Source organism: Ptychodera flava, chromosome 13, assembly GCF_041260155.1.
Source record: "Ptychodera flava strain L36383 chromosome 13, AS_Pfla_20210202, whole genome shotgun sequence".
Lineage (NCBI taxonomy): Eukaryota > Metazoa > Hemichordata > Enteropneusta > Ptychoderidae > Ptychodera > Ptychodera flava.
The window spans coordinates 25,276,379-25,302,815 of NC_091940.1; the positions used below are offsets into that span (position 1 = coordinate 25,276,379).

Here is a 26,437-nt window from a genome sequence, read left to right on the forward strand (position 1 = left end):
TACAATTGTTAGATATGTGGAAATTGTCCTGAAATATACAAATTTGTATTTTTAAGACAATATTGTCATTTTTGGTCAAGAAAACTTGTTCTCAAAATTACTTGTTTGATAGCTTTGTAATTTGGTATAAAGTCTCAAGGGATGTTATTAGACAAACTTTCTGCTCAAAGTGTATGGAAACCCCCAAATTTGTATATTTTAGGTAATTTTCTCAGTTTGTGACCTTAAATGACCTACACCAACCCACGATATGTTGTGAGACAGTTTTGAAGGCTGTGAACAAAATTTTGTCATATTTGGTATCAATTTGTAGGAAATTTTGATCCAGAAAACAAAGCTGAAATGAAATTTTTCATTGCGGACCAATTTTTTGCAACTTTTCTATGTAAGACATACAAGAACTGATGACAAATTTGGATCCAGGATAATTCCAGATATTGTAATCACCGCCCACAGTGGAAGGCATTTCACTATCTGTAACTAACTTAAGTGCTGTTTACATTAGAATGATAACACTCATCGCATTAATTAAAACTCTCCAAGGTTGTAAATACATTTCCTGTCATCTGGCGTTATGTAATACCAAGGGATGGCACATTTGATATTCAGGAGGGGGAAGGGTCTAGAAGATTGATGAGGTAGCATTACTTTTTTATCAGATCCCTTGTACATTTTTTTACCCACTCCCACCTTTTCTTTTTATCAAGCCTTCTCTGTCTATATTTTGTTGTTGACATTTGCTTACGTATTTAGGATCTGCTTGTCTCATTGCTATTATAATAGAGGTTAATATGCATGTTCCTAAAGATGACCTCCAGTACCTAAGTTGGAGACATTATTTGCTTTTGACATTCTTGTTTTTCCGGGTTTAAATATTTCTCGAATGGACCAATTCAAACCGAATGCGAGCACACTGTCCTTGACGGTATTTTTAGCTACATGTAGACGGCAAGTACTCACAAGCTGTAAACAATTTACCGAATCCATCGCCAAGGATTGAAATAGTGACATTTCAAAGCCGAGATGACTTAATAACAGGAAACTAAAACATCTCTCCAAAGGATGGTATTTTGTTGAAATGCAAAATGCAAAAAATATCCAGCTAATGGGGCTTCTTCTCTTCAGCATTCCATCCCATAGAAAACAGAGGCAGAGGATGTGTGCCGAGGACACAAAAGTTGAAGCTGCATAAAACAATACAAAAACATAAGCTACCTCATGATGTTTCATGCCATTGTAAAACTTTTAATGCAGTCAGAATGAATTCAAGTGTAAGTCACTTTGACCAGAGAATTTCAAATGAAATAGTACGGGCTTCGAAATTGAAAGATTTCAAATTTTGCTCAAACTTTCCTCAAGGACACTTTAAACCATTAACTTTCATAATCGAGAATAAAAACCAGGGGTTGCCATGCAAATTTTGGCACTGAAGGGGCAAATAAGCTAATATTTACCTAAATGGCCGCCATACCTGTGTTATATGCAACTCTATGGGGAATACTAGATTTTCAATTTAAAAAGAAAATAAGACTGCGAAAACTGCATTCACTCGACGAGCGTCAAAATGAGCTTCCACAATAAGTAGACAAGAAAATGGAAAAAGTTTGCCAGTCCGAATGTCTCTCCCAGGCGTATTCTGCATTAATGTGCAGACAAGGAAGCAAAATAGACTTTCAAAATTAAACATGAACTTTGATTTACCTTGAAAGTTTAGTTTGATAAAATCTGATGAAATCGAATATCCGGTCCCTTTCGACTTGCGAACTCTCCTGTAGTACCGAAGCAAACATATTTTATTCCAGTCTTTGTAAAAGTCGACGTCGACAATTCCATAATACGTACTAGTACTATGGAATCAGAACGTGTAAACGATAGTTTTGTTGTATCAGTGATCAGTGTCTATGATACACTGTGTCAAGTACGCCAAGGAGTCGCTCTGAGCGGACGAGAGCTCGTTCATGTCAAGGTAAAGTTGTAATACACCAGACTGGTTGCATGGAGGTACGTCTAAATAAATGCTAGTATGTTCCTGTCAACTAGAGTGGAAGGTTAATATACGGTCCCTCCAACACACGCAGGGACCACGATTGATGCAAAACAAAGGGGGCGTTTAGCTTTGGGTTTAGAAGTAACAGCTAAATGATTTAAAATATGCAGGTTGTTCAAAAAAACCAAAAAACAGCGTAAACTTTTGAAATTGTCTTTTCAGAACTGTTCTATCGGGACTTTTGTAATGTGCTTCAACGTTGCCAGATTTGCGGTTCCACTGTCCAAAGTCGAAACTTTCTGCTACAGAGAAAACAGAAAAATGGTACATGCGTAACTGAAGACCCACGCCTTTCAACTGCACTTCTTGTATCTTTTCGTTTTCGAGATAAATAGTTTTACTTTACCACACTGTTGTTTTCTTTACTACCTTTCAGTCAGGCTCGATTGAAACTGTATAAACGTGAACCATCCTGCAATAGAGCCTGTTGAGTTCAATGTTGAGAAAATGGTCAGCTCATCACTTATAGTGATTTCTTAGAAAACCCTGCATCGCCAAAAAGTTATTAGATTTCGAGGTCAAAATCGCCTTAATTACAAAATTTATGCACAGGCTAGACTAGCTTGCCCCGCCCCCTCCCCACTCTCAGCCCACTCGTAGATTAACGAAGAAGGATGACATCGATAAAACACTAATTTTCCGCTGTGAATTTTAGGTAACTTTTTAAAATTTTAGTTTCGGATTACCGGTAATTCCGTAACAGATTGTGAAGATGACAATTTGTAGTTGTGAAAATTGGATATTACGAACATATATCTTAATTTCCGTCTGATAATCACAATGTCCGCTTTTACAATAGTTTATTTAATAAGAGGACATTTCATTCAGCATCACAGTAAGCTGCTTATTTGCGGAAATGTTTCGTTCGTTTCAAAGATTTACGTACATCACAAGGCTGAGAGAAATTTTCATTCCGTAAAGTACCCAGTCCAGCGGCTGTGTGACTGGCGTCCATAATTATTAAGTAAGGAGAGCCATAGTTTAAACAGTGAAGCTGACGATGTTATTCGACTTCTTTGTCTTTGAAGATGAAGGGAACTTTTACAACCCCATTTCCCTACTACAAGTCCACCTCTTCACACAAAGATAGAGATTAACCAAACTTTAAAAGTGAGGAGGAATTTATTTGTCCCCATTTGGGGCTATGCCCCTGCATGAGCAAGCATTTGGTTTCACTGAAAACTTGAAGGTTCAAAACATTCAACATGTTTTTAATGAACTTGATCAAGACCGTGCAGTGAATGCGTAACGGCTATTGCTTGACTGTCCTTTCATTTGGTTGAAAGCGTCTGAATTGGTCGTCGACAATTATGAAATGCTCGGGTACTTTATGACATATGTCAACTATAAACGTTGGAGTTGCTGTCTTCTCGGTAAAGAGAATCGAGTTTAACCACATCTATTTGACAGCGCGTGTAATTTCACATTCAAGTATCAGAAGTGTACATCGGAATTGCTATCGATACCACACTTATTTTTACCTTTGTCTCACTATTCAACGATTAACCGGCAAGAATACAACTGACATCTGCAGGTCTGGTACTAATTTTCTGTCGATTTGCTTAATTTGACACAATCGGCATTTCCGTCTTGCCATTTAAAAAAATACTTGTAATTGTTTTAATCGGCAGTCGCTAGTTACAAAACATGAAGGATAGTTCAATTTCCGACAATAATTATTCTAGTGACTCTTTAGGAAGATTTTGTCAGTATCACGGTTATCTTTTCGACCAAAAGCGAATTTAATTTGTTAAAGTTACGAGATGAAGGTCTGTATCTTGCCACATATTGGGTAAGGGAAGGGCAGACCAAAGTCCATATTAATGGATTTTGTCGGAGAACACACTGCTGACACTTACAACGCTGATTTTTGGAGCAGATAATTAACGATAACCTCTCGTTAATTAAGGAGGCATATCATACTTCAAATAATAGGAGCATGTTTCGATCAACCCCGGGGGCGTGCCGTTATGTACCTTCTATGTAACTTCTGGTGTCTCTTCACTGACACTGCCCCATGCACAGAGATGAATTGCATGTAACAGAGCGATCATTATCTAAATTTGAATTACAGTTTTATTTCGTTAACTAATCTTTATTCAGGGAATAATGTAGCCCCTCCCGGCCCACAGTGGACCAAAATCAAACTTTGCACTACATAATCTACTAGACAAAGCCGAGTACATTATTGAGTGCAATGTTTGATGGGCCAGGCGTTCATTATTGCCCGGGAGGAGGTACATTATTGCTATTATTTTATAGGTTTAGCAATGCAAGTAAATTTGTAGATGATGAAAACAATGCTGTATAATTTGATACATTATCAGTTTTTAATCTAGGGGATGACGTCACAAAATTCACTGGTATTGACAAAGCTATAGTATAACAATACTTCACATTTCCTTCATACTAGTATCTACCTTCATGTATTTGTTTTGTTTCCTTAATCAATTTACATTAACATTTAATAATAGTTCGTCTGCTTCTGTACTTTATATTTGCAGGTGTTCATTGAGCAATATTGCAAAAACTACAAGACGAATAAATTTTAATATATGTGCAAACAACTAAATATTGCAAAGTTCGTTTTAAAACAGTTAAACTTAACACATCTCATAGCACGGTCGATGAGATTAGCACCCCCTGTATGTCATTTGCAATAAGAAAACTGCCACCGCAAAAATCGAATTTGTCGTGAGAGAAATAACCATGGATATACTTTACGGTATATCCATTTTGACATTCCTGACATGTTTCTTATGTGGACAACCCGTAAGTGTTGGAGTTCTTTTTGACTGTCCATTTGAAAATTATCCGACTAGTTCGTTAATTCTAGATAGCTATTGCAAGGATATGTCCAGATAGAAAGTATGTCTCGATATTATGCATTTTCTTACTCCCTTTATGTTAACTAGTGCCATGATGCCAAGTACCTCAAAAAGAGACTTTCAAAATACGATATGGTTGGAGTGCGAGACAGCAAATAAGACTCTCGCTGGTCGGCGTTGTTTGTTTGTTGGTTGGTTGGCTCTTATTTGTTCTGTTTTTTGTTTTAGTTCTGTTTTGTTGTTGTTTGCTTGTGAGAGAGAACGATCATTTCTTACTCTCTGTTCACGCAGAAAGGGAAGTGCCATTTTTTTGCAACAAGAAGGTGGAAATTTATTTTTATTCCTCTACCGGGCTACTTGGCAGGGTTGGACTTAAATGTTTTGCGATGATTTACCGAGGAGAGAAGAAAATCGATTTCCAAGGGGCACTTTGTAGTTTGGAGATAGCAGTGGGGGCTTAAGAGCAGAACACCGGCCAGTTTTCCCGGTGGGTATCAAGCAGAGAGGAATAGTAAGCTATTGGGGAACTTTTCAAAATTAATCGTGGCAGGGCAAAGGGGAGGGGTAGCTGCCCCTCTAGTTTTAAATATTGTTTTTAAAATACTTACTCTGTTTACATTAAAACATCGTAAGTCATACTTTTACGCATTAGGCTCGTCGGCTTCCACTGCTCGAGTGAATGTAGACAGACTGTCTAATCAGAAATGCAGACTCATTGCCTGATAGAGAGGAGCTGATAGACAAGAACGAAACATTGTACAGAGTTGAGAACCTGAAGTAAATGATATACACATTACTAAATGATATATAAGGAGGGTAGTAGTCTTTACCTTTATCCCATTCATGATAAATATTTCTTTTCTAACGGCGCTGTCAATATTTCAGGTACAAGTAGCTGGTACTAGTAATGGCAATTCGCCGAAGACCGGATATCGAAGGAGGGCGACCCAAGATTCCTGGGACTCACTGCCGGACGTGTTGGTAAGACTTTCATTTTATGAACACATCACCTCTCACCGACTCCGTAGAAATAGCAGTAGAATCGATGAGAGTTCAATATTGTCATGAAAGTCGAGGACAATATTTATCGGAGATGAAATGCTTGACGTCTGCATGACCGACAAACCTCGAAGTAAGCTTATATGTCATTTACAATTTTGAGTAAAAAAACTTTGGCCTTGTTATACCATTATATTGAATTGCTGCGTTTACCGAATGCAATCAGTTATATCGGGTTTTTTTTGTTTTTGTTTTTTGGTTTTTTTTTTTACAGAAAGTGAGACATCCACCTGGAAAACGTCACATGGGTAAGTAGCCATACCAAGTAACCATACCACCATAAATGGTAAGTTAACCATTCCGCCATAAATGGGTGAGTAACTAATCCACCGTAAATGGGTAAGTAACCGTTCCATCGTAAATGGGTAAGTAACCATTCCACCGTAAATGGGTAAGTAACCTCAACGCCGTCAACTTTTCACTCTATCTATTGCAATTCGAAAGGCCTTTCATTAATTCCCTTGTACTGAATAAACTAATAAATCATCGATATGTGACTTAATCATGTAATTCGTTCGTTCCTGAAAATTTTTCAGATATGATCTTAATTTTACGAATTGTGTAAGTAACCACTGTCAATGATAAGTGTATGTATAACGGAAAAATAATTAACATTTAGTCTTATGGGCGTCTTATCGATGGTATCTTCTGACCGTTAGAGCAAAGAATGCCATTTTAATACATGATATAACCATAATCACTCATTTGTTGTTAACGTTGTGTTTATTGTCTAATTTTCAGATGCAAATTCATTTGTTGGCAACATTCCTGCTATGGCGCACATCTCAGGTGAAAACACTGTATTTAAAGGTAAGTCTTCATCTCTTTTACCTTGGGAGACCGAGTGGAAACCGAAGCGACTTCACACCATCACTCCTTTCAGCGTTGTGTCTATACACGGAAGCCGAATATAATGGCATGCCTACCTGTCCGCCCGTCCGTCCGTTCGTCTTTGCGAACAACACAGCAAAGACTGACCGCCTAACATCAACTCAAGAACCATTGGTATCTATGACGATGCAACTTCGTCCCCTTTCAGCTTCTTTCCCTGTAATTTTTGACTCTTGATTTGTAATCTTGATTTCGGTACGAAAATGGTTGGAAGTTCCACTGAGGAAAGTTTAACCAATAACCTTTAAGTATTTCGCTTTAGTGGTGCATACTACCTTCACGAAAGTGCAAGACTTAAACTTTTGCTGAAACTTACCTCAAGGAATCTGTCGACGATTCTCTTTCAAATCAAGAATATAAAACGGGGGACACCGTGCAAATTTTGGTACTGGAGAAAGTTACCCAAGATTTACCGATATTTGAAATTCAAAATGGCCGCCATCATGAGAAAAAGAAAACTTTCGATTTTAGGAAAATCAAGACGGTAAAAAGTTTTCCCACGCCAAGAGTTTTCAAATGAACTCCCACAAGAGGTAGATAAGAAAAGAACTGGAAAAGTTTGAGGGTCTAAATATCTGTCCCCGAGGAGCATTTTACCTAAAAATAGGTATTTCGTTGACATTTCGTTGTACACGACACTGACACAGTTATGGCATATCCAATATTTCCGTTTTTGACAGACATCGAAGTGGAAGACCTGTTCGAAGAAGGCGATATTTATGTTGGTCCCAAGGTATGTGGGTGCATGCACGCAGAATCTATAAAGCTAAAATCTAAAATTGGAAATCAGCTAAGAAACCAATAAATGGCAAAGCCTGAAGGCTAGTTTCTGATACGACAAGGTACTAACGCGACTTTTTGTTATACCATCCTGCGCCGGCACTAGACGGCAATCAACAAATCAAGGCATTTCAATAAGTCTATAATTACTTAATGACGGAAACTATATGACCACGCAGTCGAAAGTTATATCACTGTTTTAGTCAGACTCGTAGCTCTGAACACCGTTTGCCAAAGGCAAGTTCTGGTCATAGTACTATTTGAAGGTTTGAATGGTGCACATATCAGACCCTCAATGTTCATTTCCTATCATTTTTGCCACACCTAGGGAACACTATCCCAAACCTTCATGTGAAATCGAGGAGATCTCAAAGTAATCGGTGCTGGTCTGAGGGTGCCTTCAATAGTGAATAAATACAGACGAACCCCTAAGATAATATCGAAAGTTACTTCGGCTTTGTGGTTGGCCAGTGTTGTCTAGTCTTGCCTTGTTTTTCAGCATTTTCGTGATACCGTAAAAATGATACCAAAATACATTACATATTTAGTGCATTAACGCTTCAATAACCTAAAATGCTTCAGATTACGATAAAACCAAAAAATGACTGTGCTACACACGACACCGATTTGCTAATCATAAAACGCTTGTGTGGGAATAAATTATTATCCTTTATGTATGAATTTCGTCTATTATCTTCATAGGTTCAAAGAAATGCCATCGTATACGAATCATCGCTCTGGCCTGGTGGCGTTGTTCCGTACGAGATCGACTCAGCATTCGGTAATAAATGGATCCATCTCTACATCATTCATTTGAAGTTGTCAATCTTGTTCTTCATTCGACTTTTCCTCAGGAAATGGACAATTTATGGACTGTTTGTGTAAATTAGGACGATTTAATTAAAAATCAGGAAATTGGAAATTGACACTCTTCCCTGTCCTTAGGCTGTAATGATCACACATAGACTTGCTTATCCGTACAATGAAAAGAAAGCGACCGTTTACCGGTTGGGATCATCCTTAAATGACACCGATGAAATTGAACTCAGTGTGAGATTTTTTCAGGCTCACTATTCATGGTGTAATTAAACTTGCTGACCATTTTCTAACTAAGGCTTCATATTTATGCTTATATCTTTAAGCAAAAACAAAACAGAAACTATGTTTGAATAATACAAAAGTCGTCAATTGCTTTTAAGCTAAGTGAACACACCATCGTTATTTGAAGACCTGGCAAATGAATGGTGCAATGATTCTGAAGTCTCGCGAGATCTCGCACCTGTCAGGGAAAATCGTCTGTGGAGGTATGTGTGAATCAAGAGTGTTTCAGATTGACAAAAAAGCTTACCCTTTTAATCCTGTCTTTCAGATTCTGGTTCGAGATCTCGGATTCAAGAAGCAATTACTCAATACCATACCCACACCTGTATAAAATTCGTACCACGTACAACGCAGGCGGATTATTTGTACATCTATCCGTCAAGTGGGTAAGCAAAAGAACAAAAAAAACCACTCCAGATCACGTGACGTGACCGGTTTGAGTCGACCTCAGTTATTATTGACGGTGATGGTGTGATGTGAAGGCAAAGCAGTGATCTGTCTGTATCGAGTTAGATAGTTTTAGCCACACAACGAATTCCGCGAGAATGTACGAGATCTTTGATGCCTATGTTTGACACGACATGTTTTGTTGGGAAAGACAAAATAAATTATCTTAAAATTCGGGGAGTATAGAAAAGTCAGTTATGTCTGTTGAACATACAGATATCAAACTCTTTTTACTTGATCTTTCATGGGTGAGCAGTGGAATTTTACTATCTTTGCACTTGACTATTTCAGTGCCTCGCTGTACTTTGTCAAGTATCGTAAGATCGAAATCAATAGGCCTATAAATAGTGGGGAAATTTTATATCACACCGTACGGAATGAACTTGATATTTCTTATTTTTGAAATGTTTTCCAGATGCTGGTCTAGTATCGGTCGAACTGGTGGTCGACAGACATTGTCCCTTGGTTCAGGATGTACCCACCACCGTGTGACGCCGATGCACGAGTTCATGCATGCCGTCGGATTTGCTCACGAACAAAGCCGAACCGATCGCGACAACTACGTGACGATTTATTGGCAAAATATTGCAGACAGTAATTATACTTCTATGCTCAAATGACAAATATTGGCCACATTTTTTGTCGATAATGATGGCGATGTTTCGAGAGATGATATGTTCCAGTTCAGAATGTGTGTACGAGTATGTATGTAGGTAGGCGTGGTTGTCTGTCTGCCTGCCTGCCTGTATGTCTGTATGACTGTCTGTCTGTATGTATGTATGTATGTATGTATGTATGTATGTATGTATGTATGTATGTATGTATGTATGTATGTATGTATGAAAAAACTTGACTAGCCGGGCTTATTTGCTTTGCTTTGACACAGCAGTCTTCTATATTGATAAACTACCATAATGTTACTATGTTTTCACAGGTATGGAGTATAACTTTGAGAAACACGGCACAGATTACATCAAGGACTTGGGAGCCCGCTATGATTACTTTTCTATTATGCATTATCATCACACGGCTTTCAGCATCAACGGCCAGTCCACCATACTGCCCACCCAGAGTGGAGTTTCCGCCGAAGACCTCGGCTCGAGTCGTGACTTTACGGAGACGGACATTTTCAAACTGAACAAGCTGTACAACTGTGGTAGGTGTACTTTTTTATGGCGGGATTTAACGCCGCTTGCTATCGTCGCTCCCCTAAGTTCTATCGTATGATGTCACAGAATGGTTTTAAGAACTCTTGAAATATTGCCTCATGACGTCACTCTTCATGGTATTTCTTAATTGGAGATTATCATACATATACATTATATGGTGGCACAATTGACTATAACACCGACAAAGTCACTGGGTCATGATGTTTAGGTTATTGCATTTCTCTTTGAAGATATTGACTCCTGTCCAAGAAATTCGGAAGAAATGAGTTTGATTGTGCATAGCCATTCCAACAATATGGTTCTCTAGCGACGTAATATTGTTTTACAATCAATTCAGTTTGACTAGGAGAAAAAGCACCATTTTTACTTACCCACCCCTGATGCGCTAAATGAAATTCAGAATAAAATTGAACTGTAAACTTATCGCTCGATGCAACTTCAAAGGGAGATTGTTTGTGACTGCTTTGTTTGTTTGTTTGTTTGTTTGTGTTGTTAAGAAGGTGGAGGCGGTGGAGGAGGGGGTGGCGGAGAAGAGAAGGGAAACAAGTGGAGAGATGACTATCGATGTGGACCAAATTATCCTCTAGCTGATGGAAGCCCCTCAGAGTGCAATCCAGATGGAATATATCCATGCTGTTCACCTTATGACTGGTGTGGAAATACAGCAGCTCACTGCTCCTGCCCAGATTGCATTGACTACAGCGGTGAGTACGAATATTTGCCACACCGCGGGTCTGCCATCATTTAATAGCTTTTATATCTTTTACATATGGGTCCCGCCATGAGTCCTCTCAATTAAAAAATCATACCTCTCATTGCGCACACTTGTCGGCCTTGATTTCAATTTGTATATGAGCGATTGTGTCGCTCTAATATACCACATATAATGATTGCTCTGTCAATAAAGTACAGCAGCACATGAATTCTCAAATTGGAAACTGCCTAACACGTAGTTGTATGTTGCCAGTGGGAGGTAACAATTAATGTTTTTCACTGGTTCGATCTTTTAATTTTACGAAGGCGGAGGCGGCGGAGGAGGAGGAGGGGGAGAAGATGAGAAACCGTGGAGAGATGATTATCAATGTGGACCAAATTATCCCCTGGCTGATGGAAGTCCATCAGAGTGTAATCCAGATGGAATCTATCCATGCTGTTCACCTTACGACTGGTGTGGAAATACACCAGCTCACTGCTCCTGCCCAGACTGCATCGACTACAGTGGTGGGTTCGTCTGCCTGCCTCTGTGTCTCTCCGTTTGTCTTTCTGTCTCTGTATATGTGTCTGTCTTGTCTGTTTATCTATCTGTCTGCCTGCCTGTCTGTCCGTCTGTAGGTATGTACATATGCAAGTACGTAGGTACGAATGCATGTATCTATGTATCTATATATCTATGTATCAATATATCTATATATATGTATCTATCTATATATACATATATATATATATATATATATATATATATATATATATATATATATATATATATATATATATATATATATATGAACACAATCTGTATGTATTTATGTATATGTATGTTTTTGTATTTTAGAGCCTGTCTTTTTTTGCCGGAATTTCTTTTGTCTTTCCATTGACCCCTAGAATTCACTCATAGAACCTTGCATTTAAGAATGGCTGTCAGTCTCTACGTCTCAATTTTATTTTTAAGTCTCTCAATATAGCTGTCGAAACTATCGTGTGAAAGACCATCAGGTATGTTGATATATATTAACCCATGTAGGCCTTCTATCTCAGAATATCAAAACTTAACATCACATGGCTTCTTACGCGCAGGTGCCGGAGGTGGAGGCGGCAGTGGCAAAAAGTGGAGGGACGATCTCCGGTGTGGTCCAAGTTTTCCCCTAGCCGACGGTAGTCCCGCAGAATGCGACCCAAATGGTATCTACCCTTGCTGTTCACCGGCTGCATGGTGTGGAAACACTGCAGCTCACTGCACGTGCTCCTCTTGTATTGATTACACAAGTGAGTACATGTCGCAATCTCTTATTCCGAGTCAACTATTTGCAAAACAGTCGTAAGGCTACAAAACCGCTATCTTTTGAATTATTTCGATTATGTCCCGTGTAAGACGGTATGTTGTTCAGCTCACTGAATAATTTTAAATTATCCATTATCACTAGCTCTATTCAGACCTTGCTGTGTGTACACGCATGTTAATATGCTGACGATGCCTGTACGTCCCCGAAGGATGTTAAATGTGATATCTACAAGGCAGGGAGGAAGGGCGAAGAGATCCGACGAGATCTTACGGGAAGAGATCTGACGATTGACAATGAGCATTTTACAGTGATTGGCACAAACTTAATAGCTGCTCACATAAAAACAAAAATAACTGAAATAAATTGATGAAATAGCGACTTTATCTTTGTAAGGTCGACATTTGTGCCTTGATTAACAAAGTAACCCTTTGAGTCACTAGAGTCAGTTACTAAATTTCCTCAATAGTGCGTTTTTGACCATGTCGAGCAAATCACGTGAAATATGTTAATTTGCAAGATGTCACTGGTATTGTGTGCCATTTATCTTTATGAATTAGCAAAGATCTGCACTTCCACTTTTCACGCTTATCAGTGTGTGTCAAAGTTAATATTAGCTTGATGGCTTTTACGCTACCTTTGAGCTTGAATAATGGCTGACTGTTTCGACTCACTCATCCAGATCAAGGGTGTCATTTGTTTCAAGACGTCTGCAGATTTGCAAATGCTTATTTTTGAAAGGATGTGTCGATTATTTGATATTGATATCAATCGAGTATTGTTATACACCTTGATTCACAGATGGTGGTGGTGGGGGTACCACCAAAAGGTGGAGGGATGACCTTCGGTGTGGAGCAAGCTTCCCCCTCGCTAATGGAAGACCTTCAGAATGTAACCCGAATGGCATCTATCCATGCTGTTCACCGGCTGCATGGTGTGGCAATACCAGAGCTCATTGCAGGTGCTCCTCTTGCATCGATTACAGCAGTGAGTAAATATATATTTACCTCCATCCGTCATGAAGAGACCAGAAGGCTCTCTACAACACTGTAAATACTTTCGATGTGTGTGTGTTTGCTTGCATTGTAACTTTACCAATGCGATAGATGATGCATTTATCACTAAAATATGAATTCATCAAATGTATATCACCAACCTATTATGAAATATCACCTAACCGAATATTTAATAACTACCCAATATGTAATATTACAAATTCGGTGATACAGATGTTAGCTCTTGGACTCAAATGTAAAATATCGACGATTCGGACGAATTAGGCTTTCCTTCCGAATGTCTTATGATTTCTTACCTTGCATGTAATGTACTTTGTCAGTGCCTAAGTCTGGTGACGTAGCAGGTACGAATATGGTAATATTTCTGTCTCAATGCAGGAAAATGACCGAGTTGTGAGGTAAACGACGACCGAAGAACATGAAGATTTCTCCATTTTCTTATCGCTACATTATGGTTGGACAGTACAATCACTATATATGTCTTTTGATATGGCATCAGATTCAAGTCATTTTGTGTTAGTTCTCTGTATATCAAACTAAGATATGAAGCAATAAAAATTTCATGAAGTCACAAGTTACAGCGGCCAGTCTGATGTTGGTCATTGATGGATAAACAGTAAACAAACATTCAAAATCGGTTGCTATTTCTTTTTCACGATTGACAGAATCAAAAAGTTGACACAAACTTGGCATTGAGAGTGCCGGATATCAACCAGGGATAGTTGCCAGAATTTTGGGTAATGTCAGTGCCCTGAACGGTACTCCTACTGCTGTAATTGGGACTCAGTTTGCTGGTATGTGTGAAAGCTCTCCCATAGAACGTAAACGACCCCTTCCGAAAATTACTTCGTTTTTGCATTTGAAATACGACATCAAGATGCTGCTGAACGTTGGTTCCCAATAACCAACCCCCCCCCCCCGCCTTATTTAGGGACCGTTCAGTTTTTACGGCGGGGGGGGGGCGGCAAAATCCAGGGGGGGGGTCATCGTAATTTTGGAATCCGCAAAGGGGGGTCATCGCTTTTTCACTGGTAGGAAAGGGGGGTCACCACATTTTCAAAAACATAATACCAACAATAAAGTTCACTTTATGCCATGGCCATGATCGACCCTCTTTACCAGCGGGCCGCCTTCGGCGGCCCACTACAATAAATATACATTATGTATTATTTAAAAAAAAACTACTTTGTCAATTGCTAGCGATCCGTATCTTATGCATGCTCTTGTTTTTGTACTTTTTGGCCGGAGGCCAGTAGTACTGAAATAAATCTATCTATCTATCTACATTATGTATTACCATGACCCTCTTAACGGGCAGACGCCTTTGGCGGCTCACTCCAATTAGGTTTACTTCATGCAATGGCCATGATTGACCCTCTTTACCGGCGGGCCGCCTGGGCGGCCCACTACAATACATTGACATTATGTAATACCCCACGGCAATCTTACCGTAAAATTCCCAATTGAAGCCGCGGCATGTATTAGAAACATTTTTGAGGGACCCCTGGGATCACGCACTGAATAATGGTAATGGCCGCGCGCCTTCAGTGGCCCTGTCTAGTAAAGTCTACTTTATGCAATAGCCATGATCGACCCTCTTTACCGGCGTGCCACCTTTGGTGGCCCACTAGAATAAAGTTGACTTTAAGTAATGGCCCATGACCCTCTTAACCGGAGGGCTCCCTTTGGCGAACCACTCCAATAAAGTTTACTTTATACAATGTTCATGGACATGAGTTGTCTATGGAAATGAAGTTAAAAATTGCCTTACAGTCGTCCTAATTAACAGACGTTTCAATGGATGTGGCTGAGAAGTTTGTGCACTGGCATCTCTGCTACACGAATAAAGTGCGCCGCGTACCGGAGTTCAAATCCAAACCATGCGGGTAAATTTGACATATGGGTTTTGGTTATTTTTCAGGGGGGGGGGGGTTCATCAATTTTTTTTCGTCTGACAAAGGGGGGGGGGTCATCTTTTTTTCACAAAAAATGCAGGGGGTCTATATTTTTTTGAACACCGGCGACAAGATTTTGCCGCCCCCCCAGGCCGTAAAAACTGAACGCTCCCTTAATGGAATGTAACTTGGTCCTTTTCGTGGATAGACCCCCTTAACTCTTCAAGAATCATGGAGAATCATGGCGATTTTATCGTCTCTAATGTTGAAACCTGTGAAGAACGTTTGGATTTCATCGTTTTCTCTGTTTGAAAATTAACAAACTAACGTCTCCTATAATGGTAACAGAGAGTGTTCCAGTCAGTTTAAATTTAAAGCACCAGTGAATGTGAGGCAATTTGCTTCACTAATATTAAAAGTCACAGGAGGACACCTGTTTTAATCCTTGATTATGAGAGAAGGTTACTTCAAAGTGTCCTTGAGAAAAGTATCAGCAAAGGGTTACAGTAAAATTTTGAGAGCAGAATTGGTTTGGCTGTCAAGTACACAAGACGTGACGGGGTCAAGACGTGAGTGGCTTCATCTTGTGCATATATAGTCTCTTTTCACTTCAGTGTTACAGAATGAACACAGTTCACAATGCTTACAAGTACTTTATTACATGCATCTGTATATCGAACATCGCGCGCTCCATAGGATTCAATGGTAACTCGTCGATGACGTCGCGGGCCGCGTAGTCATCACTGGACTGAAAGTGAACCGGAACTATTTTCAACTTGAAAACTTTTGATGTAAAAGTCTTGAAATTTCATGTTTTGCACAGAAAATCCGGGTTTTTGGAAAAAATTCGCATAAAAATATTGATAAACCGCATAACAGTAATTTAAATATATCAATGCGCCGTTTGATGATGAAAATCGTTGTATTTTTAACCGTTTTCGTCTAAAATGAAAATAAAGCATTTGACAATAATTTGCCAATAAACGTAAATATTTTTGGTGCAACTGAGTAAGAGAGACATGTAATAAAAAACATTATAGCCTAACAAGGGACTATGTATCCTCGGGGCAGGAGACCATTTGCCCTCCTTACGTCGGGCAAATGGTCACCTACCCTCGGGCACATAGTCCCATGTTTGGGCTATAATATATAATCTATCGTCCGCCAAAAGGAACTTACATGGCTTTCTCTATGAATTTGTCGACCTGTAAGAGAATGAGATTTACTCACAAGTGAGGTTGATTATTGTGGACAATGCCGATTCTGTAAAGTTTGTTAATCTACTCAGTGGACTCTTTTGGATTGACACGACGCGTAATTGGTCCAGAACATTCTAACGGCTACTATACCAGGGCAGCTCACTAATACGTGACCATCCGAAAATGCCTCTCTTCTATTTCTCTGCTGCATCACAGAGAAACATAACAGAGTGGCAACGCTTGCATGCCTTTTGTTCCATGGTCGTCTAGGTAGACTATTGGCTTTTCATATTGAAATGAGCTTCAAAGGCGTTAAACTTTTTGGAGGCTTTGTTTGTGGTTGATATTACACGAGATTATGCGAAAAATACGACGAGATGGCATCGTACTGCCGGTCGCCTAGCAACCATAGTTACTTGTGAGCTCTCAGGCCAGAAACACTGCTTCACGCCAATCAAAACATAACACGCCAGCAGTTTCATAAACATGTTCTTCCTTGACGCACGTGTAAAAGACGGTATGACTGACCGTAAACCATTGAGTAAAACCAGACAGTATCGATAAAAGACTTTCAAATTTGTTCAAACACACTCATTATATATTCATAAAATATGAGAAGAATTTTTAAAACGGTAAAACTCACTTTCCTGAAGCTCAAAACACTCCCGTTTTTGCCAGCACGTCAATTCCACTCAGCACCACACGACAACAACAACACAAACTTTGCCGAACGTACTTTCGCTTAACAATGGCGAAAATCCGAAATTAATGAAGGATGCATGGTCGGCACTCTTCGGAACAGAGAGGCAAGATCAACCTGAGGCGAGGCGAACATGGATGGTTTACGTAACCGCTTCACGCCTTAAACAATACCCGTTGCGACTCTGTCTACGTTACTCTGTGGCTGCATTTAAACGAACACATCCCCTCAAAATTGCTAGGTCTTTTTGAGAACTTGTAAAAATGGATGTTAGTGACCTTCAACAGAAAACCAAGTCATCGATGCAATCGATAAAGTCTGATATTTGCTGCCATTGCTGATGCGAAGGGTATAGAGTACGCCTTCTCGGCTACGACAGTGGATGCGACGCAGACAACAAAAAGTGGCGAGCGCGCTGATATGGTGAGGCAATGTTCTATAGTATGGCATTTCTAAGAGCGACATTCTAAACGTTTACACTACTGCTCTTGCAATTTTCTCCATGTATTTAATCGTTTAATTAGTTCTTAATTCAACGATTGGCATTATGACAAACATGTTTTAACTTTCATCAATCGCCAAGTACCTCAGATACAGTATTTGGGATTTGGTTGTATTGGTCCCATGTGACCTATCAGCACAGCTCCAACGACCCCCCTCCCTTTAAGAAATTCTGGAGCACATTACATGGACAACATGCATGCAAACATATCTCATATGTCATTCTCGACTCGCAAATTTACTGCCTTGGCGATAAGAGTTTGCCAGTGTTGGTGATTTTCTCATATACCGCGGCAAAAATAAATAGTATGCGAGTAGATTCACATATTCGCTAACGGTACTTCATAATTGAATCTTGCACAAAAATCTACCGACAGAAGAGAAAATCTGGCACCAATGATATAAAATGGGGTATATATCTGCAAAGCTTCGGACCATAGAAGGCATGCAGTGGACAGAATTTACCTCAGAAGACTTATAAACACGCTGTGAAGCATCATGCAATGTTTATAATTCATGACTGCAATGAACCTTGTCGAATATGTCCATTGTGCTTTCACTGCTTGAGAAAGTTTAAGTTTTTGTAAAAATTAAAATTAAGAAAACTTTGAATGTAAGCATTTTCTACAACTATCATTATGATCATCGTCTTTGTCTGGAATGAAGTATTAATTAGTTATTTAATTAATTAATTAATAATAATTGATTAAGTTATGATCAATATCAATGCTGCTTTGATGATAGAGCACCAGTTTATCTTCCTGACGTCAAAGTATACAGGCAAATGAGTTTTTTCCCATGTACTGTATTGTAAGAGTGTACCTACTTTCGAAAGTTATTTCGGTTGACTTATGCTGTGAAGCGTTCTTGAATGTAAAGTGTTTCGGGTGTCTTTTCACCGAATGCTAGAGGCCGATGTTTTGCCGTTGTCTTGCATGATCGACGTTTGACTGGCGACATAGACGTTGGCTTCTTTTCTTCATTTACGACTTGAGAAATTTCCGCACGGCCGACCATGGTATCATTGAGCCGCAATCTGCTGAGTTATCATACCCACCTCAAGAGCGTCAATGGGCCTTGAATTTTGCAAAACCGCCACTGGGGCGCTATTTTGGTCCCCAGCTCAAACTTTCCGTGGATTTGCCCTCACAAACGTTTGACCAACATACAAGCAACCCTTGATCGTACAGCTGTGAAGGGGATTAGCGTCGCTTAATGTCCTTAAGTAGGAAAATTTAGCTCAACGCTACAACTGTCGCCTAGGGGAAATGACAGTCACAGACTACAATGGTAATATATAAACGAAAAGCGAAAGCTAATTTAATCATCTTACGCGCTCAACATGAGATACTGTACATGTAATCGCCCCCAGTGCTTCAACGCATATTTGCACCACAATAACATTCGAAAACAATAAAAGCAGTAATTCTGGTGTTAAATTTGCATTTAAAGCATTCAATTTGCCTTAGACCTGAAATGTGTCATTTTAATACTTCTCATTTTATGATGTGAGGTTATCATCATATATTAAAAGACGTCTGCCTATGATAACAATGAGATACTCGGGTAGATGATATATGACGCAGAAATTTGTCGATACAAATTTGAAACTGAGTCTGTTTCACCTCACGTGACAATATGTTTAATTGGTCTGACTAAAATAAGTGTTACATCCGTATCATCTCGGTTGCAAGGCTGACCAATGACTTCGATACAATGTCGAAAAAAAGGTAACAATCCTTTGTTCCCATGCAGATTTCTGTGTTGAAATTAAACATCGGTGGAAGGATGTCTGGGGTCCATTTTTGTTATGTTATCCACTGCATCGCATCTAGACATTATGGTTCTTCTTCTTCTGTGGATAAAGAGGAAATGTATTTGAGTGTATTGACTGTATTGTCAGATGAGCAATATTTTCAATTGTGTTAATATAGCAAATTAAATTTGACTTGTTTTACTAAGAGGTGGACTTCTCTCTCTCTCTCTCTCTCCTCTCTCTCTCTCTCTCTCTCTCTCTCTCTCTCTCTCTCTCTCTGATAGTTTGAGATTCTTTGACCAAGGTTAAGTAGTAGTACATGAACACCTTTTTAACGTCTTAAGCTGCTGCTGCTGATTTTGAGAATTGCAAGCCTGAAATCCTGACACTGTTTATCGCTCAAAGTCCTTCAACGGATATTGGGAGATTTGGATTCATGCGATGTTGCATATCGGTGTTGATTTGATTTGCTTACCAAGTATACTGTAGTCAACGCAACCTTTACAAGAGCAGTGTTTCATGGTGTTTCCACATTTGAAATTTGGTGCACAGCAAGGGTACTTGCCGTTAGGGTTGCACTGTGATGGGCTACCGTCGGCAAGGGGGTACTTATGGCCACAAAGAAGGTCCTCTCTCCATTTCACGCTGTTGGCATCTTCACCGTCATCATCTGGAATTGAGATCATCCCGGTCAGCATGTGGATGTACGAGCAAAACTTTAGAAATGACTGCAATGGTGTAATTCTCAACTTCGTAAACAACAATAATGCAGTAGGCAGGTTAACTTAAAAATTAAAGGGTCAGTGATGGTAACTTTTGATGATTTTTTCGCTATTTTTGTTTTCATTGTCAATCATAATTTCGTATGTTGATATACATTCTTTTGTCAACTCAGCCTGCACGTGTATTATTATTGACGAGTGGATTTCGGTCCGGACTTGAATTCAAATGAAAACAACAACAGTGCATTTAACACATATTATGGGTTTGGGTTCAACATATCCCTCACATCTCAATAGTATCTTTCTTTCGCAAAAAAAGCAGTCAGAGCTATAACTTTCAGTGACTTCACAGCAAAGTCAGCTACTCTTTTCAAACAACTTAATATTCTCGATATATACAAATTACATATATTACATATCAGTACATTCATGTACGATCTTATAAATAATAACTTGCCACACAGTCTTACAACATACTGTCAGTTGCCTTCTCATTGCTACAGTACACGTCATAAAATTAATGGTAACCGTTATGTCCCAAGTGTCAACACTTCCTTGGGTAAATTCTCAATATCATATACAGGTTGCATCTATTGGAATACATTACCTAAACAAATTAAAACAAAAACTAGTAGAAGTTCGTTCAGACACTCCCTTTCAAGTCTCCTCATACACGGTTAGTGTTTTAAGTGATGAAGAGTTTTATTCAACTTCACAAATATGTATATCATATATAAATATATATATTTCTCTATATTTCTCTATACATTTTTTGGTTTTTTTGTTTGTTTGTTTTGTTTCGTTTTTTGGGGAGTTTTTGGGTTTTTTTATTTTACGTATTTTCTACTTACTGGTAACGTATTTATTTAGTTATTTATTTATTTATGTAGTTGTTCTTATTCACTTAGTTAGTTTCTTAGCACTTTCAAGTCTACTCTTACACGATTAGTGTTTTAAGTGATGAAGAGTTATATTCAACTTTACATATATGTATATCATATTTAAATATGTATATTTTTTCTATACGTTTTCAACTTTTTAATTTAAATATTATATTTTATATATGTTTTTTTTTTCTCTCTTTTTAATGGTTTTCTTTTTTACGTATTTCTACTTACTCGTAATGTATCTATTTAGTTATATATTTATTAATGTATTAATGTAGTTGTTCTTTTATTCACTTAGTTACTTTGTTACAGTTAGGTTACTTTGCAGTCCAGCTACTTTCGTGTTACACTACCCTCGATATACTTCAGTTCTCTTGTTTCTTTTTCTTTTTTTTGCTTTAACATCAAATGGATTTGGGAACGGACTAGACTAGCATTTGCTATTTTCCGTTTCCGTTTACCCTTTATCACAGCACAACTCAGATGTACATTCATTACTGAATTGTAATATTAATATGATTAAGGGTAATAAAGATTATTATTATTATTATTATTATTATTATTATTATTATTACACATGTAGACGAAGTGTTGACACGCCAAATAATAGGCGTTTCAACATTCCTTTCCGGAGAAGAATAAGAACTTGCAATTGGCATACAAAATAAAAATAACGATAAAATCGTCAGACCTTAGCATTACTGTCCCTTTAACGCGTTTTGTGATACACGTTTCATCATCATTTTTTTTTCTGTTTTTGGCAACGTTTGCATTAATCCATTAAAAGCACCGTATTGTACAGTATACAAGTCACTGACAATGACACAGTCCCCCCTTGTAATTGGGGATTTGTCTGTGGAAGAAGCTAATTTGAAGTCAATATAATGGGTACCATCATCATCAAATATGCAAATTAGCATTTAATTGAAATGATACTGCTAAATATACAGCTCTAGTATATAAACATCTGTACTAAATTTCACCAACTTTGCTTTAGTATTTCTTGACATATCACCTTAATTACGAAACTTACTAAATATGCAAATTACCAATGGATTGGCACAATGTTGCTATATGTCTTCGTATAATATTAGATCTCTATTATATCAACATCTGTATAACGTTTCAACAACTTTGAGCCAGTTTTTCTTGCCATGTGACCTTAATTACGAAAATTAATTAAATATGCAAATGGGCAAGTAATTGGCACAATAATGCCATTATGTCTCTGTACACTATTAGATCTCTGTTACATTAATATTTGTAGCAAGTTTCAACAACTTTGAATGGGTTTTTCTTGACATATCACCTTAATTACCAAAACTCATGTAAATATTTGTATGAGAAATTAATTGGTACAATACTGCCATATCTCTTTGTGCACTATTAGACCTCTTTGTGACAAAATTTCATGAAATTTGGTGCAGTCTCTCTGGAACAGAACTCTTTATTTCAAAATCATTAATTATGCAAATTAGCACTATTTATGCATGCTACGCCCAAAACAATGGACGTGATTATGTATGCCATTGTGTATTATCCTTATGACAAGTTTAAATGGAATTGGCTCAGGCACAGTACTTCGACCAACCATAGTCCCTCCACCCACATGTCTGAGATATCTGCGTGGACGGACGGATGGATGGACGGATTGGGCCCAATCCATAAGTCCCCTGGACGGGGAGTAATAAACTATTTTACCTGCAATTGAGATCGCAGTTGCCCGAAACCCTTGTTTTGTTGCTGAGCCGTCAGAAGTGAACACTAACCATAGGGCATTACTCGTTGATGTGAAATTACTCGGTCTGGTTGATCCAGAAAACCCAGTAGCGCCACCATAGGTGGGGTTTCGTCCACTCCCCAGATGAACAAAATCATACCCTGTCTCCGTGTCGAAGAAGTCGAAAGCGATCTTGATAACCTTATTGCGTTCAGTTGTCAGAGACCAAGTACAGTTGAGGTTGTTGTCATAGTTGTCCGGATAGTTTGGTGACGTAACGGTGACGTGGTTGCTCTTTTCGATTCCGAAACGAATAACTCCGCCACAACCTGTTTTCAAACGACATTGCCAAAAGTCACTGTCGCCACTCAAACATAGAGTTGTCATAATTTCTATGTGCAATCAATAAAAATTATAATGTACTGTAGTAGCGAAGAAAGGGTTTAGTTCAATACAGGTAACGGCTTGCCATAAATTCATTATCTCCTAACCCTTTGAGTGCTGTAAATTTTCCCACCAAAATTTCAGTGTAAAATTTTACCAATTTTTATGAATTTCTCTGTAATTTTTTGACAATTTTGGACTAGATGGTCATCACTTTTCATTGGCTACAACTTTTGATCAAAAGTTTGGAAAAAATCGAAAAAAAATTGTGCGGGTTACATTTTATACAGGAGACAAAAGTCGACTTTGGCATTCAAAGGGTACTCAACATTTGTTGTTTGATATTCAGACTTTTCAGGTTTTCATAGAGCCTCATATTCATAATATCTACTCGTCCTTTTTTCCGATAGAATGCTTGGCTGGCTTTCATCAAGATAAGCGAACCAATTGTAACTTAACACTAGCTATACCGTACCTTTGCTGTCACCGCCGCTTCCACCTGTAAAATATGAAAATAATGTTTTGTTTGATTCCTAAACTGAAATCAGGTATGTGAAAACACAATGCTTTTTCTCGGTCCCAGGGAACATTTGGAAAGATAATCACCACATACATTCCCAAACCACATTCGACATTGTCAACAGTGCCTTCATAGATTTCGGTATTGTTTGGGGAAATAATGTCATTCGCATCTGCAGTATGCAAAAGGTAATATTCTCCACACAAATAAGTTTGCAACGCGTTAAGTCAGAAATTGCAGCGAGAATGGCAACTTAATGGTGAATTTGATATTTTTTGAGAAAAGGTATGCGGATATCTAAGTTGGTTGATAACAAACCACGATGTCGATTGGAACTAATTGGGATAATTGGATCTTCATATTTTTAAAATTTCTAAAAAATAGTAGGTGCCCTATGGCTGAATGTCTCAATATTACAAATTACTCATAAAAACAAGTGTGTAAAGGAAAAAGAAAAGCAGATGAGCTTACATTTGCAGATTTTATAGACATTACTTCACCATCCAATTATCCAAAATTAGTTCCAATCGTGTTGAAATAGTTTTCTCTTATATGGTAAAATACTTTTAAGAAGATAATCAATTCAAAACACTTACCTTCATTTTCCTCCTCCTCCTCTTCTTCTTCTTCTTCTTCTTCTTCATCTGGAATTAAATGAAAGTGTTATCAATGCCATTACTTGCTGTACTTGAAGAATGTCATCCCATCTTCCCTGTGTTCATAGATATAAAGGATGTGGATGCATGTTCACGTGTTCGTTGTCGCTGGCTGAACTTTTTTTCCATGAATTCCCATGCAAGGCATGTCAGGAGAAATGCTCCAAGATACACATCAAAGAATGATGTTTCAACTTCAGTAAGGACATTCAAAATGCCACCATAGGCGTCTATCCTACGATTTCCGACTGGTACAAAATACAGTTACTGAAAAAAGCTACGTAGTTAGTGATTAAATATTTAATTGAAAGTTACGTATGTACGTACGTACGTACGTACATACATACGTACATACATTCATACATACATACATACATACATACATACATACATACATACATACATACATACATACATACATACATACATACACTGCGTTTATAAATCGTGATCGAATTATGTATACTTTGTCGATGAGAGGTTCAATCGTCCGAGATTTGTTACTGCCATTGTTCATTTCACTTCTGATTTCAATATATATATATATATATATATATATATATATATATATATATATATATATATATATATATATATATATATATATATATATATATATATATATATATATATATATATATATATATATTTAGGGTTTGAGCCATAAGATTTTAAATCCATACACTAACAGCTCTTGATATTACATGAAGATGACACTCACCACGGTAGTCAATGCAGTCGGGGCATGCGCAGTGATCAGGTGTGTTTCCACACCAGTCGTGAGGTGAACAGCATGGATAGATTCCATCTGGATTACACTCATCTTTCGCTTGCCAAGTCTCCGCTACGGGCAGCTGGATGCTTCCCGAAATCAGACCTTGGCTGATAGACCCCCTAGATCGTGTTTTTTAAAGCGCCACCACACGACTGTATGTGACCAGTAAATAGCCAATCAGATAATCGGTTACTACGAATGTTGTAGTATAGGTCTTTTCCCACTTTTTTTGGTGTTACATTTACAAGTATTCGTGGTCACTGTTTACATTTCATGCTACTGAAATCTACTGCTGAAATAACTGATGTGTTCAAAACGTCAAAACAAAGGCCCAGCCGCCAGCGCGTCTTACTGCAAGATATTCCCAGCTGTCGCTCAACTTGTAAGGTGAAAACATCAACCCGCCACACTCAAAAGATCGTGGCGCGAAATAGAAATGTTCTGCCCACCGAAGCAAATCTGTTAAACCACTCCTCCAATTTTGACCTCAAAAATTCACGATAAACCCATTACTCAGACGTTGTTCAGACATTGTGGTCCTGTCAACTGGCGCGACCGGCAGCTATTCTGTTGTTCATATTTTGGGAAAATTGTAAAAATTGTGAGACGATGAACAGGATTTACCCGAACAGAACATCGACACGCCGCGGGAGAAAAAACTAGAAGCATGGCTCGAAAACATGGACTAGGACTTTGTGAAATATGCAAGAACTGGAAATCAAAGAACCGGATTTTGTTTGGGTGTTGTTCAGAAAAAATCACTTATTCATCACAGTAAGCAATATACTCATCGGTGAATTTCATAGACTACAAGCGTCAGTTTTTTCAAAGTCATCTTCTGCACTATCGCCATATTCGTCGATTTTTTTTCTTTGAGAGATATCTAATACGCTTCACACGATACAAAGCGTTGCCATACATTTCGTAACCCACGATCACTGAAACGGAACTTTTCGCCACCTCTCTGAATGACGAGAAAATCGCCCGTAACTTTATCCCCACCACGCAGTAAGATTTCCATGCATGACAATCAAATCCTGTATTAAACTCAGGCAAGATTGCCTTCCCACTCCTAAATCTCCGTTTGAGCCATTAGGGTGTCACAGGACGAAGGTAAACCAGAGACTTGGTTCAAGTCGGTGAATTTTCAAAAAGAAAATGATTTGTAAAAGTTCCTCTTGTAAAATTTGGTAGCGATCGAACGCGTTTTCATTTAGTCTGTGCAGCTATAGCAGAAGTGAGTTAATTTGTGGCAGGTAAAACTTCCCTGTATCGCGTTCACCACAGTTGCGAGTGGAGTGATACGTACCGGCCGCCGCGTACTATGCATATAATATATGCATAGTAGCCGCGTCCTATGCATATAATACATGCATAGTACGCGGCG

The 26,437-nt window shown here is 38.4% G+C and overlaps 2 protein-coding genes across 3 annotated transcripts; one reads left to right on the top strand and one right to left on the bottom strand.

Annotated features, from left to right (window-relative positions):
• Nucleotides 1–4,725: 4,725 nt before the first annotated feature.
• On the top strand, nt 4,726–13,913 carry LOC139147947 (uncharacterized). 2 transcript variants are annotated; one of them, XM_070719192.1, is made up of 14 exons: nt 4,726–4,819; nt 5,761–5,856; nt 6,149–6,182; nt 6,676–6,744; nt 7,506–7,558; nt 8,308–8,386; nt 8,975–9,092; nt 9,569–9,747; nt 10,088–10,309; nt 10,820–11,026; nt 11,343–11,543; nt 12,117–12,305; nt 13,121–13,306; nt 13,714–13,913. In XM_070719192.1, exons 1-14 carry the CDS (start codon nt 4,757–4,759, stop codon nt 13,719–13,721), a joined length of 1,704 nt encoding a protein of 567 aa, XP_070575293.1. In that variant the 5' UTR covers nt 4,726–4,756; the 3' UTR covers nt 13,722–13,913. The 2 variants fall into 2 exon arrangements, with proteins under 2 accessions (XP_070575293.1, XP_070575294.1); XM_070719193.1 differs by having other exon boundaries at nt 4,745–4,819; nt 10,823–11,026.
• Nucleotides 13,914–19,096: 5,183 nt separating this feature from the next.
• On the bottom strand, nt 19,097–25,582 carry LOC139148525 (tolloid-like protein 1). Its single transcript, XM_070720015.1, has 7 exons — nt 25,557–25,582; nt 24,997–25,169; nt 24,216–24,263; nt 23,575–23,598; nt 22,697–23,044; nt 19,862–20,056; nt 19,097–19,485 (listed from the first exon to the last, which is right to left on the bottom strand). The coding sequence occupies exons 1-7, from the start codon at nt 25,580–25,582 to the stop codon at nt 19,469–19,471; spliced, it is 831 nt and encodes a 276-aa protein (XP_070576116.1). The 3' UTR covers nt 19,097–19,468.
• Nucleotides 25,583–26,437: the final 855 nt, after the last annotated feature.